This window comes from Elgaria multicarinata, chromosome 7 (assembly GCF_023053635.1).
Source record: "Elgaria multicarinata webbii isolate HBS135686 ecotype San Diego chromosome 7, rElgMul1.1.pri, whole genome shotgun sequence".
Classification (NCBI taxonomy): Eukaryota; Metazoa; Chordata; class Lepidosauria; order Squamata; family Anguidae; genus Elgaria; species Elgaria multicarinata.
The window spans coordinates 2,733,313-2,745,980 of record NC_086177.1 but is presented as its reverse complement, the minus strand read 5'-3'; the positions used below and the strand labels follow the sequence as shown (position 1 = coordinate 2,745,980).

Genomic DNA, 12,668 nt, shown 5'->3' with positions numbered 1-12,668 from the left:
GGACGCCATACTTTGCTTTGAATTATAGGAGTGGTCATTTGCACACCACAGAGAGAATAGACAGAGAGGAGATCTGTGGTCAGATGGAGACGTGTATCTTGAATTTTGAGATTATAGTTGGAGAGTCAATGAAAATTTATGGAGTCGCCGTGGAAATCACAGATATTAACGATCATGCCCCCACCTTCCAGTCAGAGAAACTGCTGATAAATATCAGTGAAATTACTGCGCCAGGGTCCCAATTTCCCCTCTTGGAAGCTCAAGATCCTGATTTAGGAAACAATTCCCTGCAGGGATACAAACTCAGCAACAATAGCTATTTCTCTCTGGCTCTGCAAACATCAGTTATGGGCAAACAATATGCAAAAATAGTATTAGAAAAACCTCTAGATCGTGAGAAAGAAGAAGTTCACAATCTTATCTTAACAGCATATGATGGTGGCAATCCTGTCAGAAATGGCACTACACAGCTTCACATTTCTGTCCTGGATGTGAATGACAATGCACCCATTTTTAGTCAACCTATCTATGAAGTGAGCACTACGGAAGATTTACCTATAGGGACCACTATAGTTACATTAAAAGCTACTGACCTGGATGAAGGGACAAACAAAGAAATGAAGTATTCCTTTGCAAAAATCATGGAAAAGGCTTCACAAAACTTCCACTTAGATGCAAACACTGGGGAGATAACTCTTGTAGGAAGCTTAGACTATGAGGAATCTGCACTTTATGAAATTGAGGTCCAGGTCCATGATGGTGGAGGACTCTTGGACAGATCAACCCTCATGATATTTGTTACGGATGTAAATGATAATGCACCGAAACTGGAAATAACTTCACTTATCCGCACCATCCCTGAGAATTCACCACCAGCAACTGCAATAGCCCTTTTAAATGTACAAGATCAAGACTCAGCAGAGAATGCAGAAGTCTCATGTTCCATCCCCAGCAATCTCCCCTTTCAGCTGAAGAAATCCTATGATAGTTATTACAGTTTGCTGACAACAAGAGCCTTGGACAGAGAGCAGGTGCCGGCCTACAACATCACAGTCACAGTCACAGATCATGGGACTCCTCCACTTTCAACATCTCTCATTATTCCACTTGAGATTTTAGACACAAACGACAACCCTCCCCACTTCCTGGAATCAGTTTATACTTCTTACTTAATGGAGAACAACCCAAGAGGAGCCTCCATACTCTCCCTGAAGGCAGATGATCCAGACTGGGCAGAAAACTCCAGAATAACCTATTCCATCATTGAGAGAAATACCTATGACTCCCCTATCTCTTCCTTCCTCTCCATTAACTCTGAGACGGGAGTTGTCTATGGCTTGACCTCTTTTGATTATGAAGAGTTTCAGCATATTCAGTTCCAGGTCAAGGCTGAGGATGGAGGCTCCCCACCACTCAGCTCCAATGTCTCAGTGACTCTCTTCATCCTGGACCAGAACGACAATGCTCCCGAAATCTTGTACCCCTCCCCTCCCACCGATGGCTCCACTGGGATAGAGCTGGCCCCTCGCTCCTCCGAGCCGGGTTACCTGGTCACTAAGGTGGTGGCAGTGGATGCGGATGCTGGCCAGAATGCCTGGCTCTCCTACCAGCTGACCAAGGCCACTGAGCCAGGGCTCTTCACCGTGGGACTCCACACTGGAGAGATCAGGACAGCCCGGTTCTTTCTGGAGAAAGATGGACTTAAACAAAGCCTGGTGGTTTCAGTGAAGGACAATGGGCAGCCACCTCTCTCCACCTCAGTCACTGTCACTGTAGTGCTGGCTGACAACATCCCAGAAATCCTCTCAGATCTGAGCAGCATTTCAGTGTCTGTAGATCCTCAGTCAGATCTCACCTTCTACCTGGTGATTGCAGTGGCTTTTGTCTCCTGCTTGTTCTTCACCTTCCTCCTTGTGTTACTGGCTGTCAAGTTGCACAGATGGAGGAATTCACAGCTATATGAATCTGGGAGTGTTAATTTGAGTGGTGTCCCTGTCTCACAGTTTGTGGGGATTGATGGAGTCCGAGCATTTCTTCACTCCAACTGCCATGAAGTTTGTCTCACTGCGGACTCCAGGAAGAGCAATTTCAGCTTCCCAAGAAGATACTCCTCCAATACGCTAACCAGTCAGCAGCTCCGTGAAATAAAGGATCCCTTCCTCACTGCTGAAGATATTAAGAGCAGTAATGGAAATCTCGCCAGTGTTCAGGTGAAGTGTCTCTGGCAATTTGCAAGCTTTGACTTTGAAATTCTGGTTAGATAGTAATGCTATGTACATAATTTGTTTCTTTTCTAGATGGAATGCAAGTTAAGTTTTGGTGGGGATTTAGTTCACAGTTTTTGTATGTGTGGTTTCATTCCCTCCCAAATACTTTTTTTATGTTTAGTGGTAGATTATATAGTTGCCTTGGATGCTTTCTTTGGAACTAGATATCCCCCCACTCTCTCTCCTGGAATAAGTCCTTAATTCCAAGACAGCTTTGGCTATTGGGTGTACAGAAATAAATAAATAAATAAGAACATAAGAAGAGCCATGCTGGATCAGACTGAAGGTCCATCTAGTCCAGCACTCTGTTCACACAGTGGCCAACCAGCTGTCGACCAGGGGCTAACAAAGTAGGACATGGTGCAACAGCACCCTCCCACCCATGTTCCTCAGTAACTGGTGCACACAGGCTTACGGCCTTGGATACTGAAGGTAGCACATAACCATCAGGCCTAGTAGCCATTGATAGTCTTCTCCTCCAGGAGTTTATCCAACCCCTTTTTAAAGCCATCCATATTTGTGGCTATCACTACATCTTGTAGTTTGAATTCCATAATTTAACTATGCTCTGTGTGAAGAAGTATTTCCTTTTATTTGTCCTGAATCTCCCACCAATCAGCTTCATGGCATGACCCCGGTTTCTAGTATTTTGAGAGAGGGAGAAAAATGACTCCTTATCCACATTCTCCACACCATCCATCATTTTGTACACCTCTATCACCTTAGCCTCCTTTTCTCAAAGCTAAACAATCCCAGCTGTTGTAACCTTCCCTCATAGGGGAGATGCTCCAGCCCCTTAATCATTTTAGTTCCCCTTTTCTGCACTTTTTCCAGCTCTATAAGATCTTTTTTAAGGTGTGATGACCAGAACAGTACACAATATTACAAGTGTGGTCGCACCATAGATTTGTATAAGAGCAGTATGATACTGGCAGTTTTATTCTCAATTCCATTTCTTATAATGCCTAACATGGAGTTTGCCTTCTTTACAGCAGCAGCGCACTAGGTGGACATTTTCATCAAGCTTTTCCACCACAATACCAAGATCTCTTTCTTGTTCAGTCACTGCCAGTTCAGATCCCATCAGGTTATACTTAAAGTTGGGAGGTTGCCCCAACGTTCATCACCTTCCACTTGCTTACATTGAACCACATCTGCCATTTGGATGCCCACTCTCCCTGTTTAGAGAGATCCCTTTGGAGCTCTTCACAATCACTTAGTGTTTTAACAACCTTAAATAATTTGGTGTAATCAGCAAACTTGGCCACTCCTAATTCCAGATTGTTTATGAACAACTTGAAAAGAATTGGCCCCAATACCAATCCCTGTGGGACCCCACTATTTACTTCCCTCCATCAGGAGAATTGACCATTTATTCCTACTCTCTGCTTTCTGTACTTTAACCAGTTACTGATCCATAAGAGGACCTCTCCTCTTATTCTATGACTGCTAAGTTTGTTGAAGAGTCTTTGATGGGGGACTTTATCAAAAGCCTTTTGGAAGTCCAAGTAAACAATATCCACTGGATCTCCCCTGTCTGCATGTTTGTTGACACTTTCAATGAATTCTAGTAGATTAGTGAGACAGGACTCGTCTTTGCAGAAGCCATGTTGATTCTTCTTCAGCAGGACCTGTCCTTCTATATGCTTACTAATTTTGTCTTTAATAATGCTTTCAACCAATTTACCTGGAATGGATGCCAAGCTAACCAGCCTGTAATTTCCTGGATCCCCCCAGGATGTCTTTGAGCTTTATCACACCAGCGTCATACTGTGCAATCACTGTGAATTGCGTGCAAAGGACTCCGAAGTTTTCCAGTTTATAATCTTCTTTTATTGTGAAGTACTCTGAAGTTTTCCAGTGAAGTACTCCCATGCATCCTGCTTTAATTGTGCTTCAAAGGCAAAAAACCCGACCTATTTTGGTACTACTTTTGGAGCGAATCATTTGTTGTTTTCCGAGTGGCCACTGGGGGCACAGGAGCAGATTTGATAGGTTTAAAGAAAAAATAAACAAATGCTTACATCTGCATAAGTTTTAAATATAAAGGCATCAAAATTGGCACAGTAGTAGATATTAAGGAGAGCTTTAAGCATACCAAATTTAAATCGGATTGGGTCATCCGTTGATTTTTTAAAGATTTTTTACATTCCCCCCCTTAAACCTATTTCCTGTTATGCAAAGGATCTTAGAAGCGCTGCTGCCCGGGGTGTGATTTAGCTAGCAACAACAACAACAATGACAGCTAAACGCTGTGGGGGATAATTCGAGGGAAACAGGTACATGGCACAAAGCTATTTTTGAAAATTGGTGTTACATTGGCTATCTTCCAGTCCTCTGGTACAGAGACTGAGCTTAGGGACATGTTGCATATTTTAGATAGAAGATCATCAATTTCATATTTGAGTTCTCTGAGAACTCTAGGATGGATACCATCCAGGCCTGGTGATTTATTTGCTTTCAATTTGTCAATAAGGTTGAGAACTTCATCTTTTGTCACCACCATTTGCCTCAGTTCCTCAGACTCCCTCCCTGAAAACATCACTTCAGGCACAGGGATCTGTCCTGTAACTGCCGCAGTGAACACCGATGCAAAGAATTCATTCAGCTTCTCTGCAATCTCCCTGTCCTCCTTTAATTCTCCTTTAACTCCATTGTTATCCAACGGTCCAACTGCTTCCCTCGCTGGTTTCCTGCTTCTGATATATTTAAAGAATTCTTTATTGTTGGCCTCGATATTGTTAGCGATGTGCTCTTCAAAATGCTTTGTTGCATCTCTTATTGTTTGCTTGCTCAGATTTAGTAGGTGAGGGAAATCAAGCACTTGCCCAAATGTAAGTGTATTGATGCATTTTCCTCCAATTTTCTTTCTGAAACAGTTAGTCTTTCCTTATGTGGATAAATGTCACATTCTTTTACTGAATCAGACCAATGTTCCACCTCATCTGTATTATCTGTCCTTACCAGCACTGATGCCAGGCAGAGGTCTTTCCCAGACTAGCTTCGTGAGATCTTTGAGCTGAGAAAGAGCTGGTGTGGTGCACTGGCCAAAGCATGACGTTCCTGATTTGTGTCTTGCTTCTTGCCATCAGGGGCTGCGTATACAGCAGTGAGTTGTTGCCTTGATAAGCAACCCCCTGTGGCGGTGGCTAATCCTGAGGCAGGAGCAAAAGCATGGGGTTTCAGGCGGCTGGTTCTGCCTCCTGCCCTCTCCCTGGGCAGAGAGTGACCAATCAGGGGTCGCCATCTGCCACGACTCTGGAGTAAGGATAGATGGTGGATGCACCGTACTCGCTTCGCTCCAGAGAAAAAAGTGGATTAAGTCCCCAACTTCCTTGCTTGGCAGCTTCATGGGAAAGCCCAGCAATGACTGTGAAGTGGCTGCTGCATCGTATAATGGATGCAGCACTACTGCACAGCCACCCCAGGGATTTTGGTGCATTTAGACAGCCCCTGTTTCAGATGCTATAAAGTAAACTATATGTATCAATAAGGCTGACATCCAATAGCCACCTACCTGGGAGTAAGTCTTATTGAAATCAATGTAAATGTATGCATGTAAATAATACGTTGTTAGATTATTAACATTATTATTACATTTGCATGTACTTTTTAGAGGCACTTTTTGATATGGAGGATGGTGAGCAGGATCAAGACTACAGCAGGTGGGAAGGGGTGTTAAACTCTTTCCCCACCCCCTTTGCCGCCGCTAGTTTTCCTCCTAATGCAAATGGCAGCTTTGGGGGTGGGGGAGGTCATATCCTGGACAAAAAGGTTTAAACTCTCTCTCTCTGTCCCCTCCCCAACCATCATGGTTCTGATCCTTCTCCCACCACAGCAGCTATTTCTGGTTTTTTTTTAAAATTGTGTACTTATTAAATGCAATGTCACATTTAGCATCACATCCATTTTGATCCTCACTAAATAGCCTTAGGCAATCCACACTCTCTCTCTCACCCTCAGCCCCAAACCGTTGATATCAGCATAATAATGTGGATGTACCTTACGCAATAGGGTTGTATGAAATGCTTAAAACACCCCAAACTGCTATACATGTGCTAAGTATGTTCTCTGCCACTGAGCAGTGCCTTCCTATCCTTTCCTTCCTTTTGTTCAGAATTTCATCATACAAAAAATTGTTGTATGTTTGGCAGTACTGTAGTAGGATGTGATGACAGGTACTAATATCATATCTGGCAACATTTTTCATATTCTGAGCAATAAGACCTTCAGTCTTCGACCTGGTGACTCCACATAGTCTGAGAAATCATAATCATAATCATAATTTGTTACCCGCCTCTCCCTCTGGATCGAGGTGGGGATGAAAATATACTGGGTCTATGTTTTAATAGACCACTGAAGATGCAGCCTAACTTTTTCTTAATGACTTTTGCTTGCTATAGTAGTCTTTAGTTAAGCTCAAAGTTAATGTTAGCATATAGAATAGTTTTCCTTTACTAGCATAAAAAGCTTTGTGTAATGTGAATGAAAGAAACCCTTTAGATTAAAGGGAAATTGCACTTGCTTCCTGTTGCTTTGCTTCTTGCTTCTCTTCTGTATTTGAAATGATCTAAATTACATGGGAAGAGAGCAGCGACCACATGGTCTGTAATTTTAAACGTCTCAGTTCATATAAATGAATGGGACAGCACCCTCTAGTGGGTGTTTTGTAACACAACTTCAACTACACACGGCAGGAAATCCTGAGACATTTCAGAAGAATTGAGTTTTCGAAGGTTTATTTTTTGATAGAGTAACCAGGAAAAGCAGCAGAAGATGTGCAGGAGGCTCACAGTGTCATCAAAATGACCTGCAAACTTTTGTAATTGGCCAGTCACAAGCATGCTATAAATCACTTGTTTAAAAAAGCCCAAAGTCTCCCTGGAAGAACCGCGAAAGCAATGAATCTGTCTCGATTTAAGTGGGAGTTAGATAACTTTATACAGACTATCAGTCTCTTCCTAAATATCTGTAAACATGCCATGGAGCCCCATTTGAATGTCTATGATATGGCACATCTGAGCTTTTCTCTTCACTGACATTGCATCAGGACCTCATGCTGCAGAACTGTTTCAGGTGGTGACAGGGTGGTACAACTGGGTTTATCTCACCCAGAGGGAGATGCCACTAGAAATGCCGTGGCATATTTGTGAGTAAATCTGGTAATAAAATTACTCATGTTGGCCCTACATGGATGCTACAGTGAAATCAGAAACTTGGCTTTAATTTTCAAACACCCTTGATTTATCACTTTTGTCTGGCTCAATTTGATTTTACCCCCTTGAGAATATATATGTACTTACTTAAATACTTAGTAAGTATTTATATTCTACACCTTCAATTCCCAAGATTTCCAAGTGTGGCAAACCATAGAAATGTAAAACTGTATTTTAAAAAATCCATCACAAACATTAACAGGAGACGTGGTCTGTGTTTGAATGATGTACACTCTTGACATGTGCGTATCATGGGTAGTCTGTTTCTTCCTTCATGCCTGCTAGCATTTGGCAAGCCATTACTAATTTTTGTGAACCGCCCAGAGAGCTCCGGCAATTGGGCAGTATAGAAATGTAATAAATAAATAAATAAATGAAAATTTGCTGCTCCTTTCCTGAGAAAATAGAGAAAGGTTCTTCAGTTTGAAGGATATCATAGCTATTAATGACAATGTCACCACTTGGAGATTTAAAGAAATCAAAAATTATGTTTATAGAAGCGGAGATGAATATTGCTTTCATATAGGAGAAATTGCAATCCCAGATGTTGGTTGCTTTGGGCACCAATTCTCATTAGTGTTACAATATCAATGTGCACAATACTACATAAAAAGCCAAGGAAATGAATGAAGGTATCTATAAAAAACACCAAAGAATATATTTCTGAAATAATCCAATTGAAATCAGCTACTGAAATAATAAATGCTGCGGAAACACACACATTCACATCCAGATTATCTTTCTATTTTACATTGGATAAGATGTCTTTTTTGCAGTTCTCTGTCTGAGCCTCAATGTGCCGCTGTTGGCCAGGATGATAGCCAGGGAGAGGAGAGAGATCCAGTGATGCTTCCTAAATGGCAACGACTCCAAGCAAAGCTGTACACATCAGGGGAACTGAAGAGCACAAGGACAGGAGACTCTTGCAGAGAAAAGGAAAACGGTTTTGGGTTGCACAAATTAAGAAGAAAGGCTTATTATTATTATTATTATTATTATTATTATTATTTATCTGAGATTGCCTTCATCTCATGAGCATTTGATTTGATCATAACCAGCTGAAAAAAGGAGACAGCCTCTTCCTGAGGGAGCCAGATGGAAAGAAGGCATGGAAAAAATGGCAGGGCATGCACAAGGCAAGTACTGCTTCTCTTGCTGTTGCCTTTCTTCTACGAGGCTGCCTCAGAGCAGATTCATTATTCAATCCCAGAGGAGATGGCAAAGGGTTCGATAGTGGGGAACCTCGCCAAGGAGTTGGGACTGAGTGTCAGAGATTTAAAGTATCGTAAACTGCATGCTGTCTCTGTGGCTAAAATGCAATATCTGATGATCAATGCTGAGAATGGAAACCTCTACGTAAATGACAGGATAGATCGAGAAGGGATATGTGGCAAAACCCCACTGTGCTTTGTCAATTTAGAAGCTGTGGCGGAAAACCCTCTAAATGTTTTCCATGTAAGAGTGGCAATCCAGGACATTAATGACAATGCACCCCAATTCTTCAATGGCAATATCAATTTGGAGATAATTGAATCCACTTTACCAGGCACCCATTTTCTCCTTGGGAAAGCTGAAGATCCTGACATTGGGGTGAATTCACTCCAGGATTACCAGCAGAGCTCCAGTCAGTACTTCACTTTGGAAGTTAGAGAGAGAGAAGATGGAAATAAATATGCAGAGCTGGTGCTGCAGAAACCACTTGACCGCGAAGTTGAACAGACATTTCACTTGATCCTTACAGCCTTGGATGGCGGTGAACCAAGAAAAACAGGGACTGCCCAGATATGGATTAATGTCACTGATGCTAATGACAACCCACCCATTTTTTCTCAAGAGATCTACAAAGTCAGTTTGCATGAAAATGCTCCTGTGGGATCCCTTGTGCTCCAAATTGTAGCTTCTGATAATGATGTTGGTACAAATGCCCAAATCAGATACCATTTCAGCAACAGACCAGCAACTGCCCAACAGAAATTCAGGCTGGATCCAATCAATGGCACAATCACTCTTATGGAGCCATTGGACTTTGAGGAAACTGAAGAATTTACTATGACAGTGGCAGCAAAAGATGGAGGTGGATTGATAACACATTGTAATATTAATGTAAGGGTTTGGGATGAGAATGATAATGCCCCAGAAGTGATGTTAGCCTCTGTGTTCAGCCCAGTCCCTGAAGATGCTCCCTCAGGAACAGTGATTGCTCTTATCAATGTAAATGACAAAGATACTGGTGACAATGGAAAGGTTACTTGCTATTTACAGGATGATTTGCCCTTCAAGATTCTTCCCACATCCAACAATTACTACAAGCTCCTGACAGACAGTCCCCTGGACAGAGAAAGAGCTCCTGAATATAATATTACAGTCACAGCCATTGACAAAGGGATCCCTCCTCTTTCCACACACAAAACCATCTCCGTACAGATCTCTGATATTAATGACAATGCCCCAACCTTTGAGAGATCCTCCTACAGCATCTATGTGCCAGAAAACAATCCTTCCGGAGCCTCCATTTTCAGTATGAAAGCCTCTGATCCAGATGTGGACCAAAACGCACGGATCACCTACTCCATCCTCAACAGCAACATTGAGGAGCTCCCCATCTCCTCCTATATCTCCATTAATTCCGAGACGGGCACACTCTACGCCCAGCGGTCCTTCGACTATGAACAATTCAGGGAGTTCCAGCTGCAAGTGAAGGCCCAAGACGCTGGCTCTCCCCCTCTCAGCAGCAATGTCACAGTGAGGGTGTTCATTCTGGATCGGAATGATAACAGCCCTCGTATCCTGTCCCCTTCACAAGAAGCCAAAGGCTCAGCCTTGTTTGAGATGGTGCCTCGTTCGGCCGAGGCGGACTATCTTGTGACAAAGGTGGTGGCCGTGGATGCTGATTCTGGACACAACGCCTGGCTCTCCTACCACCTGATCCAAGCCACGGAGCCAGCGCTCTTCACTGTCGGTTCTCACACTGGTGAGATCAGGACAGCAAGGGCCTTTGTGGAGAGAGATGCTGTGAAGCAGAGACTAGTGGTTGTGGTGAAGGATAATGGGCAGCCGCCTCTCTCGGCCACCACTACTCTGAACCTGGTGTTTGCTGAGAACTTCCAGGAGGCCCTTCCCGAGATGAAAAACCAGCCGAGCAGCTCCGACTATCAGTCCGATCTCCAGTTCTATTTGGTGCTGGCCTTAGCTGTGATGTCATTCCTCTTCCTCTTGACAGTGATTCTGGCCATTATGACGAAGCTGCGACACTCAGGGAATCCCCAGTTCCTGCAGTGCTTTGGTCCCGTTCCCCATTCCAAGGCCGGTGCCGTATTTCCACCTAATATTGAAGATGGGACTTTGCCTTATTCCTACCAGCTTTGCCTCTCCTCAGAATCCAGGAAAAATGAGTTTTCCTTCCTGACTCCCAATGTTCAGATTACAGATAATATTCTTTGCAGTGACAAATCTGATGTGCCTTTCATGGGAAGTGAAGGAAACAATATAATTTCGGAGATAGCAATTGCTGAAAAGGTAGGGCTTCTTCAGTAATTATTTGCATTGCAGACTGACTCACCCTTTATTTTTCCTGAACCTGTAACGTTTATAGCAGGTGTCATTTTAGTTTAGCTTTTCAGATGTTTGATGACTGGGAATAAATAGGTCTTGGAATTAATATGGAAAAAAATAGTTGATATAAATACTACTGCCTTGCACTTTGTGCTTGATATAAAGGATAAATGAGTCCAAGACCATCTGGCTATTTTATCCAAATAGCTCTGGTATACTGAGTTTTACTACTCAACCTCATGTCTAACATTTGTGGAATTGAAAGTTAAATGGACATTCAAGTTAATGATGTGTGTGAGATAGTAGTACTGCTTGTGTTAGTGAGTTTTCCAGGAAGTGTGCAGAGGTTCTGAACTGTCAGTGTTGCAATGGAGCTATTTGCCTTCACTCCTCTTTCCTGCCTCAGTTGCAGACAGCTTTTAACAGGAAATCTATGCCTCCCCTCTCCTGCCCACTCTATTCTCCCATTCTCTGGGCAGAAGTAACTTGCAAGCTGGAGCCCTGTGGGCTGGAATCATATAGGGGAGGCAGGCTTGGTAGTGGCTGTGGATTCAGTAGCCACAGAAAATTGAATCAGTCGGAAAAGAAAACAGGGAAAGAGGGTAATGGAAGTGGCTGGCCAGGAGGTAAAAATGTTGCTTATCAGATGGCATTAAGGCTAACTGGGAAAGAAGTCAAGGCGCGCAAAAGGGGTGAGGGGGAGACCGGGAAGTGGTCAGTTGCAGCCGTGTGTCTCTTCCTCTCTTGTCTTTTGCTCCATTTTCTCCTTCTCTTTTCTCCTCTGAGGGAAAAAGAGGGTGGTGGAGGAGGAGACACATAGTTATTAAAAACAGAGAGAATCATGTCATTGTCTGGATAGGTCCTTTCCTAATTTGCATTGAGAAGATATTTAAATGTCCCCAGGGACAGAGGTAAGAGCTGCACATAGAAATCAATGGAGAAATCCATATGTAGTTAGGATTGGCCCACCCCACCCAACCTCCATCCCCAAAACCCAAAAGGTAGCAGTTTTCCAATTCAGTTCTTATTATCATGAAACATTTTAAAATATAGTCCTTCTTGTGCAAATTCCAAAGCAAATGCAGTTCATTGCCACGATAGCTCTGTAGTAATTCACTCTGAATGCTGCGGATCAGGCTCTGCGTAATTTAAAACAATCCTGCAGTAGTTGATAGCAGTTTCCACCACCATCCCACCGCTGCCACATTGCAGATTGGGGGTTGGACTCGATGGCCTTGTAGGCCCCCTTCCAACTCTGCTATTCTATGCTATTCTATGAACCTGGTAGTGTTATCTATTACTTTTATCCTAGCAGTGCAGGTTGGGCTGAAAAAGTAAGATACCACAAGTCTGCAGATGGGCACTGTGCTGAGAGAGGGGGGTTCATAACAGCCCTGCAGTGTAGTCCATTCTTAATATTGCAAGTCAAAGATGGGTTGAGGTGTGTCTGGATTCCCAGTCAAAGATCCTCTCAGGTTGCAGCCAAATTAATCTGAGTTAATCTCAGACTGCCAAGGCCAAATAAAGCACTCAGTTGTATGCAGAAGCATCATACTCCATTGACTGCTGTTTTGTAGTTTCAAAAACTACCAAAAAAAATCACCTGAAGATACATGTTTGAGCAAAGACCCCG

The 12,668-nt window shown here is 43.0% G+C and overlaps 1 protein-coding gene across 21 annotated transcripts in view; it reads left to right on the top strand.

Annotated features, from left to right (window-relative positions):
• The window catches only part of LOC134401297 (protocadherin gamma-C5-like), a 298,584-nt gene that overhangs the window by 213,018 nt on the left and 72,898 nt on the right, over window positions 1-12,668 (top strand). Inside the window, exon 1 of one of the 21 annotated variants that reach the window (XM_063130086.1) lies at window positions 8-2,210. The exons of 19 other annotated variants lie outside the window; for them this stretch is intronic. In XM_063130086.1, coding sequence (XP_062986156.1) covers window positions 84-2,210 — 2,127 coding nt within the window. In that variant the 5' untranslated portion in view covers window positions 8-83. Of the gene's footprint in view, window positions 1-7; window positions 2,211-8,509; window positions 11,000-12,668 lie in introns of those variants that run through there. One more of the 21 variants, XM_063130079.1, reaches the window with a different exon arrangement.